Source organism: Meriones unguiculatus, chromosome 15, assembly GCF_030254825.1.
Source record: "Meriones unguiculatus strain TT.TT164.6M chromosome 15, Bangor_MerUng_6.1, whole genome shotgun sequence".
NCBI lineage: Eukaryota > Metazoa > Chordata > Mammalia > Rodentia > Muridae > Meriones > Meriones unguiculatus.
In genome coordinates, this window is record NC_083362.1 from 846,103 (window position 1) to 867,379 (window position 21,277).

At 63.6% G+C, this 21,277-nt stretch overlaps 1 protein-coding gene across 3 annotated transcripts; it reads right to left on the reverse strand.

The window, feature by feature from the left end:
• Positions 1–4,447: 4,447 nt before the first annotated feature.
• On the reverse strand, positions 4,448–18,857 carry Trim56 (tripartite motif containing 56). 3 transcript variants are annotated; one of them, XR_009586340.1, is made up of 5 exons: positions 18,757–18,857; positions 13,811–13,896; positions 13,350–13,468; positions 4,875–13,152; positions 4,448–4,599 (listed from the first exon to the last, which is right to left on the reverse strand). XR_009586340.1 is itself a non-coding variant. In XM_060367905.1 (5 exons), the coding sequence occupies exons 4-5, from the start codon at positions 13,149–13,151 to the stop codon at positions 4,534–4,536; spliced, it is 1,809 nt and encodes a 602-aa protein (XP_060223888.1). In that variant the 5' UTR covers position 13,152; positions 13,350–13,468; positions 13,811–13,896; positions 18,757–18,857; the 3' UTR covers positions 4,448–4,533. The 3 variants fall into 3 exon arrangements, 2 of the variants coding, with proteins under 2 accessions (XP_060223888.1, XP_060223887.1); XM_060367905.1 differs by having other exon boundaries at positions 11,409–13,152; XM_060367904.1 differs by having other exon boundaries at positions 4,448–13,152.
• Positions 18,858–21,277: the final 2,420 nt, after the last annotated feature.

Sequence of the window (21,277 nt, forward strand, 5' to 3'; positions counted from 1 at the left end):
CCTGGCTCGGCTCCACGCGGGGCTGCGCTTCGCAGCGATTCCCGCCCTGTGAACCCGGCCGCCGGCTCCCCACGCCCTTTCTCTCCGTTTGAAGCGAGGCCTCGCAGTGTAGACGAGGCTGGCTTTGGAGCTATCCTCCGGCCTCTGCCTCCCGAAGCCTGGGGGCGCGCGCCCGGCGGCCCAGCTTCCCCGGAGCCGTCGCCCCGACGCCCACCGCTCCTGGGCCCGGCGCTGCCCTCTTCGGCTGCACAGACATTCTTCTTCACGTTGAGGAACTGAACACCGAAGGGGAGCGGAGGGGCTGAGGCTGAGTGGAGGAGGCTCAGGGACAGGCCGCGGCCTGAGGCGGCCGGAGCCTGGAACTCCGTTGGGCCGTGAGCTCAGGCCGCCAGGGTGAGCTCACACTCACTGTAATCCCCCGGCCCCGCACCCGCACCCTGAGCTGGGACCGCAGGTGTGAGCCGCGCAGACGCCTCTGTTGCTGGCCCCGGGCGGTTTGCTATAGCCACAGACGCAGCAGCCTCCGCTGCAAACACGGGTCGCCCAGAAAGTCCCGGTCCCCGCCAGCGCACGGTCAGCGGCCCTGGAAAGTCCCTGACGATGGCCGCCCCTGTGTCCCGGGAACAGGGGGGACGGGGGTGGGGGAGGAGGGACGGGTGTGAGGGGGAGGGGAGGTGGCATGGGGGAGAGGGGATGAGGTGACCCTGGGCCGGCCCAGCCTGTTGGGTGAGCCCAGGCCAGTGTGAGCACTCAGAGGAGGCCGTGTGGTTCCCGAGGACTGCTTCCGGCGATGACCTCTGACCTCCAATACATGTAGGTGCTTACACACGCAGTCACCCCAACACACACTGGTGCGCACGCACGAGCACACACACACACACACACACACACACACACACACACGAGCGCGCACGCACGAGCGCGCACGCACACGCCCTGGGGTTGGCCAGCTATGGGCCAGCTTTGCCTCCTGGGCCTGCAGTGCAGCCCCCTGGCTGGGCTGTGGCAATGGTTGGTCTCAGGAGGCCACGGAGGGCGCTGGCCGCAGCCCGGCTCCTGGGGGCTCGTGTCACGTAATTCTGTAGGCTTACTTTCTCAGCGTGCAAACTGGGCCAACCTTGTAGAACCAGGAAGGAGAGGCCCTGGGCAACACACGGCACAGAGGGGCTCAGATTACTGCTCCTAGACACCGTTGTCCTCCACCGTCCATCTGTCAATCTCTCCGTCCATCGTCCATCCATCATCCATCCATCCGTCCATCCATCTTCCATCATCCATCCGTCCATCCATCATCCATCCATCCATCATCCATCATCCATCCATCCATTCATCATCCATCCATTCATCATCCATCCATCCATCCATCCTTCTATCCATCCATCCATCCATTCATCCATCCATCCATCATCCATCCATTCATCATCCATCAATCTGTCCATCCATCCATCCATCATCCATCCATCCACCATCCGTCCATCCACCCATCTGTCCAATCATCCATCCACCCATCTGTCCATCCATCCATCCATCTGTCCATCCATCCACCCATCCATCATCCATCCATCCACCCACCTGTCCATCCATCCATCCACCCGTCTGCCCATCTGTAAACCCAATCCATCATCTGTCCATCCATCCATCTGTCCATCCTCCATCATCCATCCATCCGATATATTCTTTGTATATCCTAGGAACCATTCTTTTATGGCTTAGCGTGTTTTAACTACTTTCTGTGTGCCAGTGTCCTGCTCTGTCACCTGTCTCAGTCCTTAGAGACAGTCCCTGTCAGTACCCGGAGCTGGGCAGGAATGCCCCGTGACCCTGTGTCTCTGCCCGCTGTCCCACAGCACTACATCGTGTGTGTGTGCTCACGTGTGCATGTGTGCCAGACTCCTCGGGTGAGTGCTGGGACTCAAACCCAGGGCCTCAGGCTTCTGCCCCAGGTGACCTCACCTGCGGCACCATCCCCTCAGCCTGGGCTTCTGTGTTACTCAGAGGACTTAGCATTTGTCCGAGAGCGAGCAAAGTTCCTAGCTGGTGAGGTGGTCCAGCTCTGCCCCCAGCATTCAGGAGGCAGAGGCCGGAGGGTCTGGAGTTCCAGTCCAGCTCAGGCGACATAGCAAGGCCGGACTTCATAAAGCCAAAGCAGCCAGTGTGGAGGCTCCTATGTACAATCCCTGTGCTTGGGAGGCTGAGGCAGGAGGCTCAGAGTTCACAGTCACTCTCAGCTCCAGAGTGCGTGTGGGGCCAGCCTGGGCTGTCTAAAACTGCTGCAGACAAGGCACACGGCCAGCCATGCGGAAGAAGGCTCTCCAGGCCAGACTCCAGGTCCTCTGCCCCTCTCGTGGGCCTCACCTGGCCACAGAGCGCCCGCTCCTGAGATTGGTGAACGGGGTTTGTTTGGCCCAAACCTACCGGCGTTCCCTCGGCCTGCAGATCTTCAGAGCACCCGACGTGCTCAGCCGAGGAACCCTCTTCCTGATAGGCCAGAGAGGTGCAGGAGGGCCAGCAGGGCCAGGAGAGAGGACGCAGCCTGTGTGTGCTTCTCTCTGAATGACCACGCCATGGCCTCTCTCTCTCTCTCTCTCTCTGAGAATGCTATTTTCCTTTCTCCTCCCTCCTCTTATTCATGTGTCTGTTTGACCCAGAGCCTTGCTATGTAGCCCAGGCTGTCCCTTGGACTCCAGACCCATCACCTCCTCCTCCCTGCTCCTCCCCCTCCTCCCTGCTCCTCTTCTCCCTGCTCCTCCCCCTCCTCCCTCTCCCTTTTCCTCGGGGCTGGGTCATGGGTGTGGCCCACCAGTGGCAGGGTGCTTCTCCTCCCAGACAGTCCAGGGAGGGTTCCTGCGGCTCTGGGGAGGACGAGGACTCTTGACTCTGAGTGTGCAGAGGCGTTTTCAGGGCCCCAAGGACAGTGGTGCGGGGACAGCCCTCTGCCCAGGTCCTGGGGAGGACGGGAGCCTGGCCATCTGTGTGCAGCCCCTCGCTGGCTGTCACACACTTTCCCCGGAGCTAGGTGTGTGTGTGTGTGTGTGTGTGTGACTGGCTCTCCCTGTCACATGCTTCTTTCCCCAGAGCTGTGTGTGTGTGTGTGAGACTGGCTCTCCCTGTCACACGCTTTCCCCAGAGCTGTGTGTGTGTGTGTGTGTGAGTGTGTGTGTGTGACTGGCTCTCCCTGTCACATGCTTCTTTCCCCAGAGCTGTGTGTGTGTGTGTGTGTGTGTGTGACTGGCTCTCCCTGTCACATGCTTTCCCCAGAGCTGTGTGTGTGTGTGTGTGTGTGTGTGTGAGAGAGACAGAGACCCAGCTCTTGCTGTCACACACTTTCCCCAGAGCTGTGTGTGTGTGTGAAAGAAAAAGAGAGAGAGAGAGAGAGACCCGGCTCTCCCTGTCACATGCTTTCCCTGGAGCTGGCTTTTCCACAGCGGGAAAGTGTGGCTGTGGGAGGAGCCCTGGCTGGAGGAGCCCACGGCCCCTCAGGGCCCTGACCACGGAGGCAGGTGCTCCTGGGCGTGCAGCTGGGAAGCGCGGTCCTTGCTGTCATCCTGGCTCACGTGGGCCAGGCAGCCTCCTGCCGCTGCTCGGCTGCTGAGTCACATTCCCCAGGCTCGCCCGGGCGCCAGGTACAGATTAGTCATTGGAGGATGAATTGCAGAATTCTTCTGGGGGCCGTGGCTGCGGCCGAGCCCCTCCCAGCGCCCACCCCCGCCGCCCCCCTCTGTCCCTGGCCGGGTCCCGGCTGGAAGAACAAGGCCGTGTGGGAGCCCAGACTGGGAGCCTGTCAGAGCCAGGGAGGCAGAGCAGCCAGGCGGTGGGTCCTTGTATTTCTGGGCCTCTCCTTGGCGAGGCCTCGCAAAGTCGGGTGTGAGTAGCCAGAGACACCTCTTCAGAGCACTTGATTGAAAGCACACGCTGCCACAGCTCTCCCCACAATGTTTACTTAGAGTGTGTGCAGGGCGCACGCGTGTGCCGTGGCACCCCACCAAAGGTCTCCTGACATTCTCTGCTCTCAGAGTGCATAAACCGCCTCGAATGCCCACATGAACCTCAGAAGCACTTTTTCCTGCCTGTTTGGCTGCTCTAATTTCCCCAGGTAACTCTTTAGCTGTGAGATTAAATTTTTCCTTTTTCACTCTCATGCGGGGGTCCAGAGCGTCTCTGATGAGGGTCCACACTTTAACCTTTCTCCCCGCATCTTTAAAGCATCTCTTAATCCTTCCGCAAGGTCTCCAGTTACTGGTTTCTTGTCCCGTGATCGCTGCGCACGGGCCACACCTTGAGGCAGGCTCCCAGTCGCCCTTTTTTCCCGGGGCTCCTCTGCCAGCGTCTTCACCGAGTCCCTGCTCGGGCGCCACTTGACTCGTCCCGCGGGTCAGTCGAATGAGACCCTAAGAGAGGGGGCTGGGACAGTGTGGGCCACGGGGGCGAAGAACGGAGACAGGGCAGGTTTCTGATCGGTCTCGTTTATTGAGGCAAAGCGCACACCTCTAGAGCAGAGGGTCACAAATGGTCTCCCACACAGCAGCGTTCGCGTCATCTGAAGGCGTCCAGGGACCCAGCTGTGCAGTCCCCAGGCACAGAGCACAGCCAAGGCAGGTCCTGAGAAACCAACTTTAGATTAGACCGAATCTACCAAGGCCAGGAGCAGAACTCCGTCCAGACTCCCTCCCCACGGCGCCGGCCTGCCCGACTTCCGGATCGGCCCAGCAGCCAGAGAAACAGGCACTTGAGCGCGGTTGGTGGAGAGGGTAGCGACCTCTGACCCGGCTGAGCTAGAGCCAGCCAGAAGAGCGCGCCACAGCGGCTTCCCACCGGGTCCCTCCTCTCCCGCCACCGCCTGGGTGCCGAGGCCGGGCACCGCCATCTGCACCCACCTTCCCCGCCAGGCTCCTCGCCGGCTCGAGCCAGGCTCCGCGTGTGTTAGGGTTAGGCACCCACACGGCGGCTCACAAGCATCTGTAATTTGCGTCCTGGGACACTTGACTTGAGCCTCTGAGCGCACCGTCAGGAGGGCGCACACAGGGCGAAGGTCACACAGCACGCCAGTTCCTGCCTCCGTGGTTCCCGCCCCAAAAGCCTCTCTTTCCCATAATGCTTTCGGTCACGTGTAGGAAGCAGACAAGGCCACTCCACAGAAGTGGGGAGATGGGTCCAGAGAACTCTATTGAGAATCGGGGGCTCCGCACGCGCCGAGGCGTCACCGGGCCCCAGTCAATCACTGACCCCCCGCTGGCCACCCCGCGCTTCCCGCCAGGCCCGGGCTCCCCGCCCCCTCCTCGGATGCCACTGCCCCTCTGATCCGCCCAAAGCCCTTAGAGAGCTCACGCTCCCTCTTTCCTGGTGTGTTCTGGTAAACTAAGTCCAGAGTCGGCTGGGTGTGCCAGTCCGTGCCCTTGGCCACGCCCAGCGGTCCCGCCCCCACCCTCAGCCTCCAGACGCCCAGCACTCAGATCCTCAGCACCCAGCTCCTTATAACCGCCTTCGCCTCCCTCCTCCTCCGCACGGTGCCGCGGAGATGAAGGAAATGGCGCCCTCAACAACAAATCCCGCAATCCTGCTCTCTCTAGACCATGAAGGGCCACTCGCCGTTCAAAAAAGAACTTCTCTAAAACGTCGATGGTCAAGCGGGTCCTCAACCACCACAGCTGCGCCCCAACTCTCAGCCGCTGGCCCTGGTCCCTTTCGCTTCTGTGCTCACGTGTCCCCTGGTGAGTGGCTTGTCTGTGTGACTTCCTAAAAATCAAACAAACACTGAGTAAAACAAATCACAAGTTTAGCATGTCCCTTCATTGGCAGGGTCCCCGAGAAGCCCTTGGTTCTGTGTCTTAAGCATTTGTGGGTTCTCTTTCAGAATCAGGAGACCACCCCCTTTCTGGTATCCAACAAGGCCAACCTCTACCAGAGCCACACCCAGCCCCTCACTGGGGGACTCTAGGCAGGGGCTCTATCACTGAGCCACACCCCAGCCCCTCACTGGAGGATTCTAGGCAGGGGCTCTACCACTGAGCCACACCCCAGCCCCTCACTGGGGGATTCTAGGCAGGTGACCACTGAGCCACACCCAGCCCCTCACTGGGGGGGGTGTCTAGGCACACCCTCTACCCCCGAGCTCCAGCACAAGCCCTCTTCTACTTTTCATTTCTGGGATGCCAGGCAGGACTTGAATCTGCTGTCCCTCCGCCTCAGCCTCCCCATTTGCTGGGACCACAGCCTGCGCCACCAGGCCCAGCCTCATCTCTGAAGGCCTCTCTCACTGAGTTACCCTTGCTGCAGGTTCCGGAGACCTCTGCAGCTCTGCTGCTACCCCACCCCCACCGTCCCTTCTCCCCTTCTCCCTCTACTAAAGCAGAGGACGCCCCAATCCTCCAGTTTTTGAAATCGCTCCTTGGGAGGCACAACAGTGCCCCCTGCTGGAGACTTCCCACAACCAAGATTTCTGCAGTTTGGCTTATGGTTGCGGATCCTGAGTTAGGAAGCCTTTGGAGACAGAGCGACGTCTGATCCCTCTGCAGACATTAATTCACTTCACAGATGTTTCTTGAGCACTTACAACCAGCTATCAGGCACACATACATGCACACACACACACTCTCTCTCTCACACACATGCATTCTCTCTCTCACATACACACTCACACACACACGCACTCTCTCTCTCACACACACTCACACACTATCTAGGCCTCCGAACAATCCTCGGATCCCACTTAGCTCTGAAGCCCCCCCCCATGGTGGGAGAACTCCACAAGACTTCACACACATCCCTCACCCGTGGAGGCCACCTGGTCTCCAAGCTACAATCCTCCTGCCTCCCCCATGTGCCGAAGTTAACGGAGCGCACCAACCCCGGCAGGAGCCAGTTATTCCTAAAGATTACTTCCACAAGTACATTTCCTTGACCTATTCAAGCAGACCACACTAACGGAGAGAAATGCGCAGGCGTGAGTAGCGCCTAAAACCACCCAAGGACCGAACCGCGGACATCACTATTCACAGATCAGGGATCCCATCTGCCCGGCAGCTGCTCAGACAGTCTGCCTGCGGCTGGCGTGTGCGACCAGAGTCCATCCACCAGCCCGCTCGCCCGCCGCTCAGTCAGTCAGCTAGTCAGTCAGTCAGTCAACTAGTCAGTCAGTCAGCTAGTCAGTCAGTCAACCAGCTAGTCAGTCAGTCAACCGACCAACCAGCCAAATAGCCAACCAGCCAACCACCAGCCATCAACCAGGCTCTCCCTGCGCGTGCCCAGGGCCTGCAGATGCCATGCCCTTCGCTGCCACCCTTTACTGAGACACAGTCTCTCGGAGCCTGGCAGTAGCCTGGCCGCAAACAGGCCTTAGACCCTGGCCCAGCCTGCAGCGCGCTGTGCGTGGCCTGGCCTGGCTTCTGATGGTGCTGGGGATTCGAACTTGGGGCCTCCCGCGTGGAGAGTGAGTATTCTCACCCTCTGAGCCACCCCCAGCTCTGCGCCCCTCCTCCCTCACGACCGCGTCACACCCCATTCCTCCCAAACGTTGGCTCCTGGAGCAGACCGGCCGGCAGCCCGCGGAGCGGGTTCCAGCCGATGGCGGCAGCGCAGAGATCTCCGAATGTCCTTCCCGGAATATTCTCCCCAAAGCGGGACCCTCCGTTTCCAGTCTAAACTTCCAGTGGCGCCGCCTGTGATCCCAGCACTCGGGGAGGTAGGGCAGGGGCTCTCTCTGAGTTCAAGGCCAGCCTGGGCTACCGAGTGAGTCCAGGACAGCCAGGGCTACACGGAGACACCCTGCCTCAACAACAACCAAAAACATTCACATGTAATCACAGCTGACCATCTGGACACCGACGTCCTGCTCTGGTTTCCGCACACAGGAAATGACATCCTTCCTCTACCCTAAACCTGCATCTGGCCTGGTCCCCCAGGCCCCGGGTCCCGCCAGCACGAGTCACCACGGCCCTCTAACACACTCGCCCCCCGCTCCCCCTGCGCCGGGCCCCTCCCCGAGGCCCTGTCCCTCCATCCCCCACGCCCGCAGCGGACCTCAGCCTTCCGTGTCCCCCCCCCCGCCCCACGCAGGCGAGCAGAAGCCACGAGCAGCCTATGGAGGCCCTGGATGACGGGCCCCGAGGCCGCCGGCCCGCCCGCGTCTGGTGGCCCCCAGTTTTTACGTATACCCCCCCGCCTGCACCCCGGCGTCGCCGCTGCCTCCGCGCCGAGCCAGAGGCTGGGAGTCCCTCTCCAGAGAGAGCCAGGGCTCGACACCGGGGCGCGCCCTCGGCCCTGCGCTGGCGGCTGCGGCACGCGTGGGGCCGCTTCACCTGGCGAGTGGCTCGGCCGGCGCCAGGCAAGCTGGAGGTCACCGTCCTCTCGGCGATGGTGCCCGATCCCGCGGCCGGGGCAGGAGGCTGGGGTGGCCGGCGGCCGTGCCCGATCCCGCGGCCGGGGCAGGAGGCTGGGTGGCCGGCGGCCGTGCGCCACCCCACCATCCTCGCCCCCGCCGCTGCGAGGGCGGCGCGCGGAGCCCGCAGCGCCAGCTCCTCCCGGCCGCCGGCCAGCTGTCGGTCGCTGACCCCAGACCTCGGCCTGGGAGCTGCTGGCGTCTGTCTCTGGCAGGTCCAGCCCGGGAAGGCCCCGAGGCTCCCCCGCCGTCCTCCCCGACCTCTCCCTGGGGGCACAGGCGGCGTGGTGGGCCTCGGCCAGCCTGGCCCCCCGTCAGCTCGCTGGGCCTCCTGGGCATTTCGGGCGGCCGTGGACCATGCCGGTGTCAGGGTTCACGACAGCCGTAGCACACCTGCGGCTCCACCAGTCACGCCCACCAGCGTCACACCTTCGTGCTGGCTTCTCAGGCCCAACCTGGGAGGTGTCAGCTGGCGGCTGAGGCTGAGAACTGAGGGCTGGTGGCTGAGGCTGAGAACTGAGAGCTGAGGGCTGGTGGCTGAGGCTGAGAACTGAGAGCTGAGGGCTGAGGCTGGAGGTTGAGGCTGAGGCTGAGGGCTGAGGGCTGAGGATGAGGCTGGAGGTTGAGGCTGAGGCTGAGAACTGAGGGCTGAGGCTGAGAACTGAGAGCTGAGGGCTGGAGGCTGAGGCTGAGAACTGAGGGCTGGAGGCTGAGGCTAAGAACTGAGGGCTGAGGCTGAGAATTGAGGGCTGAGGGCTGGAGGCTGGTGGCTGAGAACTGAGGGCTGGAGGCTGAGAACTGAGGGCTGAGGCTGAGAACTGAGGGCTGAAAGCTGAGAACTGAGGGCTGAGGCTGATGGCTGAGAACTGAGGGCTGAGGCTGAGAACTGAGGGCTGGAGGCTGAGGCTAAGAACTGAGGGCTGAGGCTGAGAATTGAGGGCTGAGGGCTGGAGGCTGGTGGCTGAGAACTGAGGGCTGGAGGCTGAGAACTGAGGGCTGAAAGCTGAGAACTGAGGGCTGAGGCTGAGAACTGAGGGCTGAGAACTGAGGGCTGAGGGCTGGAGGCTGGTGGCTGAGGCTAAGAACTGATGTCTGAGGGCTGGAAGCTGAGAACTGAGGGCTGAGGCTGAGGGCTGGAGGCTGGTGGCTGAGGCTAAGAACTGAGGGCTGAGGGCTGGAGGCTGGTGGCTGAGTCTGAGAACTGAGGGCTGAGGGCTGGAGGCTGAGAACTGAGGGCTGAGGCTGAAGCTGAGGGCTGGAGGCTGGTGGCTGAGGCTAAGAACTGAGGGCTGAGGGCTAAGGGCTGGAGGCTGGTGGCTGAGGGCTGAGGGCTGAGGGCTGGAGGCTGGTGGCTGAGGCTGAGAACTGAGGGCTGAGGGCTGGAGGCTGGTGGCTGAGTCTGAGAACTGAGGGCTGAGGGCTGAGAACTGAGGGCTGAGGGCTGATGGCCGATGGGCTGAGGGCTGGCAGTCTGTCGGTCTGTGCCTTGGTCCTCCCCCGGGGGGAAGCACTACCCCGGGGGGAAGTCATGGGCCCCTTCTCGCCGGCGCTCTGCCCCTGCTGCAGGGCCCGAGTCGCAGGAGGCCACTTCTGAGAGGCGGCCGCCTCTGGGCTGCAGGGAGTTCAGCGTTGGCACGGCTTCTGCATGTAGCCCCGGTGAGGCTCACACATACAATCCTCCTGCCTCAGCTTCCCAAGTTCGGGTCACAGGTGTGTGAGGCCACGCCTGGCTTTAATGGCGCATCTGGGGGCTGAGTGTGCTGGCACTCCCTGACCCTCGACCCCTGGAGGCCCAGCCCACGCCTCACTGCGGGTGTGTCCCCGGTGAGCTGGCAGAACTGGTCAGTGTCATTGCTGTTCCGAGACCTCTGACCTTCCAGCCCCACCTTCCCCAGTGAGAAGGTTCAGTTCTCGCCCTGTTCCCACCCTGGTGACCATGGCATGATGTGCATGCTGGCTCTTCCTTTGCCTGGACAGTAACACGTGCCAGTCTCTGGGGACCCTCCACGGCTCCACGAAAAACACCCTTGTTCATTTGTTTTTCAGGGAGGACGGTGTGCTTAGGAATTGACTTCAGAACGTCACACAGGCTAGAAAATCCTCGACCACCGAGCCACAGCCCAGCCCCTCACTGGGAAACTCTAGGCAGGTATCACTGAGCCACACCCCAGCCCCTCACTGGGGGAATTCTAGGCAGGGGCTCTACCACCGAGCCACACCCAGCCCCTCACTGGGGGACTCTAGGCAGGGGCTCTACCACTGAGCCACACCCCAGCCCCTCCCTGGGGGGTTCTAGGCAGGTACCACTGAGCCACACCCAGCCCCTCACTGGGGGGTTCTAGGCAGGTACCACTGAGCCACACCCAGCCCCTCACTGGGGGATTCTAGGCAGGTACCACTGAGCCACACCCCAGCCCGTCACTGGGGGACTCTAGGCAGGGGCTCTACCAATGAGCCACACCCCAGCCCCTCACTGGGGGGTTCTAGGCAGGGGCTCTACCACTGAGCCACACCCCAGCCCCTCACTGGGGGACTCTAGGCAGGGGCTCTACATAGAATCAGGACTCCATCCTGGGAATGGATTTGAAGAATGTCAAGCAAGAATCGCAGATAAACCTCAAGACTCCTAAGCTCTACGGCGGTGGCCAGAGCAGTGGGAACCACATGAGAGCCAGCACGCGTGGGGGCGAGCCGAGGCCGAGGCGTCCACAGCACACGGGAGCACACGCTTTGCGGGCTGGAGGTCGCCGTGGCCCCTGGCCCTCTAGCTGTCGGGGAACTTGACCCTGAAGACGTGGATGGTGCCGTTGCTCAGCGAGACCACCAGGTACTCGCCGTCCACCATGGTGGTCACGCGCGGCTTCTCCAGGCCGTGGTAGGCCGTGAGGAAGTCCCCGAGCAGCGCGCCCCGGGGGTCCAGGACCACCACCTTGTTTACCTCGCGCAGGGTGAGGAACGTGAAGCCCCTCCCGTCCACGGACACGGAGCCTGGCTGGCAGCCGTGCAGGCCGGGGCCCGAGTACTCCCAGCTCACCTGCCCCTGCGCGTCGCAGGCCAGCACGCTGCCCCGCTGCCAGTCGGAAGCCACGAAGCCGCCGTCGGGGTGGGCGGCGAGGAAGACGAGCGCGCGCTGGCCGCGGCGGGCGCCGCCGCCGGGGAGGAAGCGCGTGGCCAGGCTGCCGTCGGCCTTGTAGACCTCCACGTGGCCGGCCACGCTCACCGCCACGCGCTCCCCGCACGGCAGCGCGGCCACAGCGTGGCTGGCCTGCGCCAGGCTGAGCGCGCGGCGCCAGCGCACGGCGCCGTCGGGGCCCGCGAGGTAGAGGCGCGCGCCCGCGGAGAAGGCCACGGCGCCGCGCAGGGCGGCCACGCTGCAGGGCGCGCAGCCGTCGGGCACGGGCACGGCGCCGCGGTAGTCGCCGCGGAGGGAGAAGCGCTTGAGCGCGCGGTTCTGCTCGTCTGCTACCAGCACCTCCTGCGGGCCGTGCGCGCACAGCCCGGTGATGCGCGGGGCGCGCCTGTCCCCGGGCATGCGCGTGGGGAAGCTCCAGGCGAAAGCGGGCCGCGGCAGCCCCGAGCCGTCAGGGGGCGGCCTGGGCACCGGGCTGGGCTCGCGGGCCTCGGCCGGCCTGCTCCGGCCCCGGGCCCGCCTCCTTCTGGCGGCGCGGCCGCCCCGCTCCACCCGGGCCTCGTGGTCCTCGTGCGCGTCCCGGGCCGTTGGAGGCCGCGCGGCGGGGCTGGGGGTGTCTCCTCGCGCGCTGTGAGCGCCGTCCAGGTCCTGGTCCTCATCCTCTGAAGCGCCATTATCCTCCTTGTCCTTTCCATCCTCGTCCTTGTCCTCCTTGTCCTCTGCGCCGTCCTCCCCACGCTTCTGCCCCTCCTCCCCTTCCTCGTCCTCCTCGTCGAAGGCCAGCCGCAGCAGCAGCAGCGAGCCGTCCTCGACGCCCGGGTGCAGCTCCAGGCGGGGCAGGCGGGGCGGGCGCGCGGGGCTGCGGGGCCGGTCCTGCAGCTGGCGCAGGCGGCGCGCCACGGCGTCCTCCAGCGCGGGGACCTCGGCCTCCGGGCCTAGGGCGAGCACGCGGCGCGCCAGGGCGGCCGCCTCCCGGGCCACCCGCTCGCGGCGCTCCAGGGCCGCCAGCCGCTCCCGCGCCTCCGCCTCGGCCGCCTCGACGTGCGCGCTCAGCCGGCTCAGCGCCTCCCGCTTCTGCGCCGCCAGCGCCCGGGCCAGGCGCTCGGCCGCCGCCTCCGCCCGGGCCCCCGCGTCCGCCGCGCGCTCCCGCAGCAGCGCCAGCGCCGCCCGCTCCTCCTCGCCGCGCGCCGCCAGCGCCGCCAGCTCGCCGTCCGCGCCCGCCAGCAGCGCCGCCAGCGCCGGCCGCGGCGCGCACGCCTGTTCCCGGGGCGCGCCCCGGCTCGGGCCGTCGGTGCTCAGGCCGTCGGTGCGCGCCCGAGACGCGTCGGCGGCGCACAGCCGGCCCTCCGCGCCCTCGCTCGACGGCGCGTCCCCGGCGGCGCGGGCGCGCACCAGGTCCAGCAGGCCGCTGACGAAGAAGTTGGTCTTGAAGGCGCCCACGCCGCCCGCGGGCACCGCCGCCGCCTCCCGGCACTCGGGGCAGCGCACGCGGCCGCCCGCCGCCAGCCGCGCCAGGCACTCCCGGCAGTACGTGTGCAGGCACGGCAGCGTCTTGGGCGCGCGCAGCTGCTCCAGGCAGATCTTGCAGGCCAGGAAGTCGCCGCTCAGCGCCTCCAGCAGGCTCGGCGGGGACCAGGGCGCCGCCATGCTGCGGGAGGGCGCGCGTCAGGGCCACCCGGGGCCGCGCCCTCTGCACGCGCACCCCTGTCCTGTCACCCCTCCGCACCCCACCACACCCCCACACACTCCCCCACCCCACACCTCCCCAGACCCTCCAGACCCCACACTACACACCCACACACCTCACCCCCCCCACACACCCACGCACCCCCCCACGTCTCTCACCTAGGAGTGCTCGGCTGTGGCTGCCAGGCGCCCGGGGACGGCCGCTCCGCGCCTCTGCGTCCTCTGCGTCTCTTCACTTGCACCGGCCTTGGGCGTGGGGAGCTTCGCGCGGCGCCGGCCTGTGGGAAGCGAGGCTGAGCGAGGAAGGCCCGAGGCCAGGGCGACCCCAGCAGCTCGGGGCCCAGCAGGGAGCCCGGGCCCGCGCCCGGCGTGGCCTCCCCGGCCAGGGCGACCCCAGCGAGGGGTCCTCCACCTCCCGGGCCCGGCACGGCGGGTGTGCCAGCCTAGGGGCCTCGCGCACGCCAGCGGGACGGAGCCCTCAGGGCCGCAGGCCATGCCCGCCCCCCCCCCCCCCCGGCCTCCACCCCGGCCCCCGGTCCTCACCACGGCAACAACGACTCCCCCGCCCCCCGGCCCCCACCCCGCCCCCACACCACCCTGGCCCTCCCCTCCGTGCTTACCGAGACCAGGCGAGCAGCGGAAAGACCTGGTGGCAGGTCAGGGCGACACAGTGAGTTCTGGCCCAGCCTGCGCTACCGAGGAGAAGCTGCCACAGAGAGACAAACAGACATTGCTCTCTCCCTTCCCCAGTGTTGGGAGGGGACATCAGGGTTCGTGCGTGCGTGTGTGTGTGTGGGGGGATCTGTTGTCTACACTCAGGCTGTGTGTGTGGGTCTGTTGTCTACACTCAGGCTGTGTGTGTGTGGGGGGTCTGTTGTCTACACTCAGGCTGTGTGTGTGTGGGGGGGGTCTGTTGTCTACACTCAGGCTGTGCATGTGTGTGTGTGGGGTCTGTTGTCTACACTCAGGCTGTGCGTGTGGGGGGGGGGTCTGTTGTCTACACTCAGGCTGTGCGTGTGTGTGTGGGGGGGGGTCTGTTGTCTACACTCAGGCTGTGTGTGTGTGGGGGGGTCTGTTGTCTACACTCAGGCTGTGTGTGTGTGTGTGTGGTCTGTTGTCTACACTCAGGCTGTGTGTGTGGGGTCTGTTGTCTACACTCAGGCTGTGTGTGTGGGTCTGTTGTCTACACTCAGGCTGTGTGTGTGTGGGGGGGTCTGTTGTCTACACTCAGGCTGTGTGTGTGTGTGTGGGGTCTGTTGTCTACACTCAGGCTGTGCGTGTGGGGGGGGGTCTGTTGTCTACACTCAGGCTGTGTGTGTGGGGGGGGGTCTGTTGTCTACACTCAGGCTGTGTGTGTGTGTCTGTGTGGGTCTGTTGTCTACACTCAGGCTGTGTGTGTGGGGGGGGGTCTGTTGTCTACACTCAGGCTGTGTGTGTGGGGGGGGTCTGTTGTCTACACTCAGGCTGTGTGTGTGGGGGGGGTCTGTTGTCTACACTCAGGCTGTGCGTGTGGGGGGGGGTCTGTTGTCTACACTCAGGCTGCTGTGTGTGTGGGGGGGGGTCTGTTGTCTACACTCAGGCTGTGTGTGTGTGTGTGGGGTCTGTTGTCTACACTCAGGCTGTGCATGTGTGGGGGGGTCTGTTGTCTACACTCAGGCTGTGTGTGTGTGTCTGTGTGGGTCTGTTGTCTACACTCAGGCTGTGTGTGTGTGTGTGTGTGGTCTGTTGTCTACACTCAGGCTGTGTGTGTGTGGGGGGTCTGTTGTCTACACTCAGGCTGTGTGTGTGTGTGGGGGGTCTGTTGTCTACACTCAGGCTGTGTGTGTGTCTGTGTGGGTCTGTTGTCTACACTCAGGCTGTGTGTGTGTGGGGGGGGTCTGTTGTCTACACTCAGGCTGTGTGTGTGTGTGGGGGGGTCTGTTGTCTACACTCAGGCTGTGTGTGGGGGGGGTCTGTTGTCTACACTCAGGCTGTGTGTGGGGGGGTCTGTTGTCTACACTCAGGCTGTGTGTGTGTGTGGGGGGGGTCTGTTGTCTACACGCAGGCTGTGTGTGTGTGGGGGGTCTGTTGTCTACACTCAGGCTGTGTGTGTGTGGGGGGGTCTGTTGTCTACACTCAGGCTGTGTGTGTGTGGGGGGTCTGTTGTCTACACTCAGGCTGTGTGTGTGGGGGGGGTCTGTTGTCTACACTCAGGCTGTGTGTGTCTGTGTGGGTCTGTTGTCTACACTCAGGCTGTGTGTGTGTGTGGGGGGGTCTATTGTCTACACTCAGGCTGTGTGTGTGTGTGTGGTCTGTTGTCTACACTCAGGCTGTGTGTGTGGGGGGGGTCTGTTGTCTACACTCAGGCTGTGTGTGTCTGTGTGGTCTGTTGTCTACACTCAGGCTGTGTGTGTGTGGGAGGGTCTGTTGTCTACACTCAGGCTGTGCATGTGTGTGTGTGGGGTCTGTTGTCTACACTCAGGCTGTGTGTGTGTGGGGGGGGTCTATTGTCTACACTCAGGCTGTGTGTGTGTGGGGGGGGTCTGTTGTCTACACTCAGGCTGTGTGTGTGTGTGGGGGGGTCTGTTGTCTACACTCAGGCTGTGTGTGTGTGGGGGGGGGGTCTGTTGTCTACACGCAGGCTGTGTGTGTGTGGGGGGTCTGTTGTCTACACTCAGGCTGTGTGTGTCTGTGTGTGTCTGTTGTCTACACTCAGGCTGTGTGTGTGTGTGGGGGGGTCTATTGTCTACACTCAGGCTGTGTGTGTGTGTGTGGTCTGTTGTCTACACTCAGGCTGTGTGTGTGGGGGGGGGTCTGTTGTCTACACTCAGGCTGTGCATGTGTGTGTGTGGGGTCTGTTGTCTACACTCAGGCTGTGTGTGTGTGTGTGGGGGTCTGTTGTCTACACTCAGGCTGTGTGTGTGTGTGTGGGGGGTCTGTTGTCTACACTCAGGCTGTGTGTGTGTGTGGGGGGGTCTGTTGTCTACACTCAGGCTGTGTGTGTGTGGGGGGGGTCTGTTGTCTACACTCAGGCTGTGCATGTGTGGGGGGGTCTGTTGTCTACACTCAGGCTGTGTGTGTGGGGGGGGTCTATTGTCTACACTCAGGCTGTGTGTGTCTGTGTGGGTCTGTTGTCTACACTCAGGCTGTGTGTGTGTGGGGGGGGTCTGTTGTCTACACTCAGGCTGTGTGTGTCTGTGTGGGTCTGTTGCCTACACTCAGGCTGTGTGTGTGTGTGGGGGGTCTATTGTCTACACTCAGGCTGTGTGTGTGTGTGTGGTCTGTTGTCTACACTCAGGCTGTGTGTGTGTGTGGGGGGGGTCTGTTGTCTACACTCAGGCTGTGTGTGTGTGGGGGGGGGGGTCTGTTGTCTACACTCAGGCTGTGTGTGTCTGTGTGGGTCTGTTGTCTACACTCAGGCTGTGTGTGTGGGGGGGTCTATTGTCTACACTCAGGCTGTGTGTGTGTGTGTGGTCTGTTGTCTACACTCAGGCTGTGTGTGTGTGGGGGGTCTGTTGTCTACACTCAGGCTGTGCATGTGTGTGTGTGGGGTCTGTTGTCTACACTCAGGCTGTGTGTGTGTGGGGGGGTCTGTTGTCTACACTCAGGCTGTGTGTGTGTGTGTGGGGTCTGTTGTCTACACTCAGGCTGTGTGTGTGTGGGGGGGGGTCTGTTGTCTACACTCAGGCTGTGTGTGTGTGTGTGGGGGGGTCTGTTGTCTACACTCAGGCTGTGTGTGGGGGGTCTGTTGTCTACACTCAGGCTGTGTGTGTGTGGGGGGGGGTCTGTTGTCTACACGCAGGCTGTGTGTGTGTGGGGGGTCTGTTGTCTACACTCAGGCTGTGTGTGTCTGTGTGTGTCTGTTGTCTACACTCAGGCTGTGTGTGTGTGGGGGGGGGTCTATTGTCTACACTCAGGCTGTGTGTGTGTGTGTGGTCTGTTGTCTACACTCAGGCTGTGTGTGTGTGGGGGGGGGGTCTATTGTCTACACTCAGGCTGTGTGTGTGTGTGTGGTCTGTTGTCTACACTCAGGCTGTGTGTGTGGGGGGGGGTCTGTTGTCTACACTCAGGCTGTGCATGTGTGTGTGTGGGGTCTGTTGTCTACACTCAGGCTGTGTGTGTGTGGGGGGGTCTGTTGTCTACACTCAGGCTGTGTGTGTGTGTGTGGGGTCTGTTGTCTACACTCAGGCTGTGTGTGTGTGGGGGGGGTCTGTTGTCTACACTCAGGCTGTGTGTGTGTGTGTGGGGTCTGTTGTCTACACTCAGGCTGTGTGTGTGTGTGGGGGGGTCTGTTGTCTACACTCAGGCTGTGTGTGTGTGTGTGTGGGGTCTGTTGTCTACACTCAGGCTGTGTGTGTGTGGGGGGGGTCTGTTGTCTACACTCAGTCTGTGTGTGTGTGGGGGGGGGGTCTGTTGTCTACACTCAGGCTGTGTGTGTGTGGGGGGGGGGTCTGTTGTCTACACGCAGGCTGTGTGTGTGGGGGGGGTCTGTTGTCTACACTCAGGCTGTGTGTGTCTGTGTGTGTCTGTTGTCTACACTCAGGCTGTGTGTGTGTGGGGGGGTCTATTGTCTACACTCAGGCTGTGTGTGTGTGTGTGTGGTCTGTTGTCTACACTCAGGCTGTGTGTGTGTGGGGGGGGGTCTGTTGTCTACACTCAGGCTGTGCATGTGTGTGTGTGGGGTCTGTTGTCTACACTCAGGCTGTGTGTGTGTGGGGGGGTCTGTTGTCTACACTCAGGCTGTGTGTGTGTCTGTGTGGGTCTGTTGTCTACACTCAGGCTGTGTGTGTGTGGGGGGGGGTCTGTTGTCTACACTCAGGCTGTGTGTGTGTGGGGGGGGTCTGTTGTCTACACTCAGGCTGTGCATGTGTGGGGGGGTCTGTTGTCTACACTCAGGCTGTGTGTGGGGGGGGGTCTGTTGTCTACACTCAGGCTGTGTGTGTGTGGGGGGTCTGTTGTCTACACTCAGGCTGTGTGTGTCTGTGTGGGTCTGTTGTCTACACTCAGGCTGTGTGTGTGGGGGGGGTCTGTTGTCTACACTCAGGCTGTGTGTGTGTGTGGGGGGGGTCTGTTGTCTACACTCAGGCTGTGTGTGTGGGTCTGTTGTCTACACTCAGGCTGTGTGTGTGTGTGTGTGGGGTCTGTTGTCTACACGCAGGCTGTGTGTGTGTGTGTGGGGTCTGTTGTCTACACTCAGGCTGTGCATGTGTGTGTGTGGGGTCTGTTGTCTACACTCAGGCTGTGCATGTGTGTGTGGGGGTCTGTTGTCTACACTCAGGCTGTGTGTGTGTGTGTGTGGGGTCTGTTGTCTACACTCAGGCTGTGTGTGTGTGTGTGTGGGGTCTGTTGTCTACACTCAGGCTGTGTGTGTGGGGTCTGTTGTCTACACTCAGGCTGTGTGTGTGTGTGTGTGGGGTCTGTTGTCTACACGCAGGCTGTGCGGGGGCTCCAGACCGGAGGCTGAGGGACGGGCCTGGACCTGCTTGTCTTCTCTCCCTTCCTCTCACTCTCCCGGGCTTCTCCCCTCCCTCTCCCTCCCCCCAGGCTGTCCCCCCACCGCTGTCCCCCCACCGCTGTCCCCCCTTACCCACGACCTCCTGTCCCAGCAGGGCCGAGGAGCCCGGAATCCTCTAGGGCAGCGCGGACCTGAGGAGAAACAAAACTGAAAGTGCTCCAGGCAACTTCCGCCAGGGCGGGGCTCCAGCCCACCTCCGCCAGGCCTCGCCGCCAGCTCAGGGCCCTCCCAGGCCACAGGCGGGGCGGGACCGCCATGGGGACAGTGGGGGACAGTGAGGGGGACAGTGGGGGGGACAGTAAGGGGGACAGTGGGGAACAATGCGGGGGACAGTGGGGACGATGAGGGGGACTGTGGGGGATGGCGAGGGGGACAATAGGGAGACCGCCAGGGGACAGTGGGGGACGATGAGGGGGATAGTGAGGGAGACAGTGGTGGGGACAGTAAGGGGGACAGTGGGGGATGGTGAGGGAACAGTGGGGGACAGTAAGGAGGACAGTAAGGGGGACAGTGGGGGGACAGATGGTAAGAGTGGACAGTGGGGGGACGATGAGGGGGACAGTGGGGGACGGTTAGGGGGAGGGTTAGGGGTCACAGGCCGGGGCAGCCCCAGCCGTCAGCAAGCACGCCACCCCGGGCCTGGTCTCTGAGCCACACACCCGTCTTCCGAGCTTGGAGCTCAGAAAACCAAAGGAGAGAAGCAGCCATTCTCGGGAGAAACCAGGTGTCCCGGAAGGGGCGCGGGCAGCCGGCTCGCGAGGGCAGAGGTGCGGGCAGCACCACACCCGGCCCACCCCGCCCACTGGCACGTTCGCACCAGCCACCGCTGGGACGCGGAGGTTGCAAACCCACGAGTTCAAAGCCAACCTCAGGATGCGGCAAGTTCCAGGCCTGAGGTACCGAGTTTCTAACAGAGGAGAAAGGTGTGCGCCTTGGAGAACGGCCCCTGCGGAGCACAGGGCGGGTGTGCCCCCCAGACACACACACAGACACACACAAACTGACAACACACAGACACACACTGACAATACACACACACAGACACACACACACTGACAACACACAGACAATGACACACACACACACACTGACACACACAGACACACACACTGAATACACACACAGAGACACACAAACTGACAACACATACACACTGACAACACACAGACAATGACTGACACACGCAGACAATGACGCACACACACACTGACACACGCAGACCCCCCCACACCCACACTGAGAAGAGAGCCTGCAGAGCGGGCCCCCGCCGGACGCCGGCCAGCAGGAAGACCGTCCTCGCAGCTGCCCCAAAGGCGGGCTGGGCACGGCCTCCACACCAGCCGGGCACTGTGCACACAGGCCACCAAGCTCAGCTCTCAGAGCCGCGCGGTCGCCATCTTGATTAGTTAAGGCCCGGCTCCCCTCGGCTTCCCCTCTCACACTTGGGTACCCGCCCGGGGCTCTGCACTGAAGGTCGGCAGGAGCCGGCGGCAGTGTGGCTTCCTGCGCCTGCTTGTGGGCTGCCGCGCTGTGGTCGTCGCTGTCAGCTGCTGCTCCTGGTCGCAGCCCGATGCCCGTGTGGCTCCCGAGGCCACCTGTGTCCTCGTCAGGTCGGGCTTGGGTGTGACCTTCAGGGAGCGCCCACGTGTGCCTGAGGCAGTGACTGAGGCTCCACGTGGGATGGAGACAAGATGGCGGCCCAGCAGGCTTAGGACGAGACAGGAGCTGGAGCAGAGTCCTCAGTGGCCTGCTGAGAGTGTGGCTTCACCCCTGCCGCAAGTGCAGAGAGCCACGGCCGGGGAGCCACGGCTGGGGAGCCACGGCTGCAGGGGCATGGCTGCGGGGGCATGGCTGCGGGGGGCATGGCCGGGGGACCACGGCTGCAGAGCCACGGCCGCGGGGGCACAGCTGCGGGGGCCACGGCCAGGGAGCCACGGCTGCGGGACCACGGCTGTGGGACCACGGCTGCAGAGCCACGGCCAGGGAGCCACGGCTGCGGGACCACGGCTGCGGGACCACGGCTGCAGAGCCACGGCTGCGGGACCACGGCTGCGGGACCACGGCTGCAGAGCCACGGCTGCGGGACCACGGCTGCAGAGCCACGGCCAGGGAGCCACGGCTGCGGGACCACGGCTGCAGAGCCACGGCCAGGGAGCCACGGCTGCAGAGCCACGGCCAGGGAGCCACGGCTGCGGGACCACGGCTGCAGAGCCACGGCCAGGGAGCCACGGCTGCGGGACCACGGCTGCGGGACCACGGCTGCAGAGCCACGGCCAGGGAGCCACGGCTGTGGGACCACGGCTGCGGGGCCACGGCCAGGGAGCCACGGCTGCGGGACCACGGCTGCAGAGCCACGGCTGCGGGACCACGGCTGCAGAGCCACGGCTGCGGGACCACGGCTGCGGGACCACGGCTGCAGAGCCACGGCTGCGGGACCACGGCTGCAGAGCCACGGCTGCGGGACCACGGCTGCAGAGCCACGGCTGCGGGACCACGGCTGCAGAGCCACGGCCAGGGAGCCACGGCTGCGGGACCACGGCTGCAGAGCCACGGCCAGGGAGCCACGGCTGCGGGACCACGGCCAGGGAGCCAC

Coding starts and splice junctions, on each gene's coding strand:
- Trim56 (XM_060367904.1), bottom strand. CDS start 13,151: ATGGCGGCGCCCTGGTCCCCGCCGAGCCTGCTGGAGGCGCTGAGCGGC.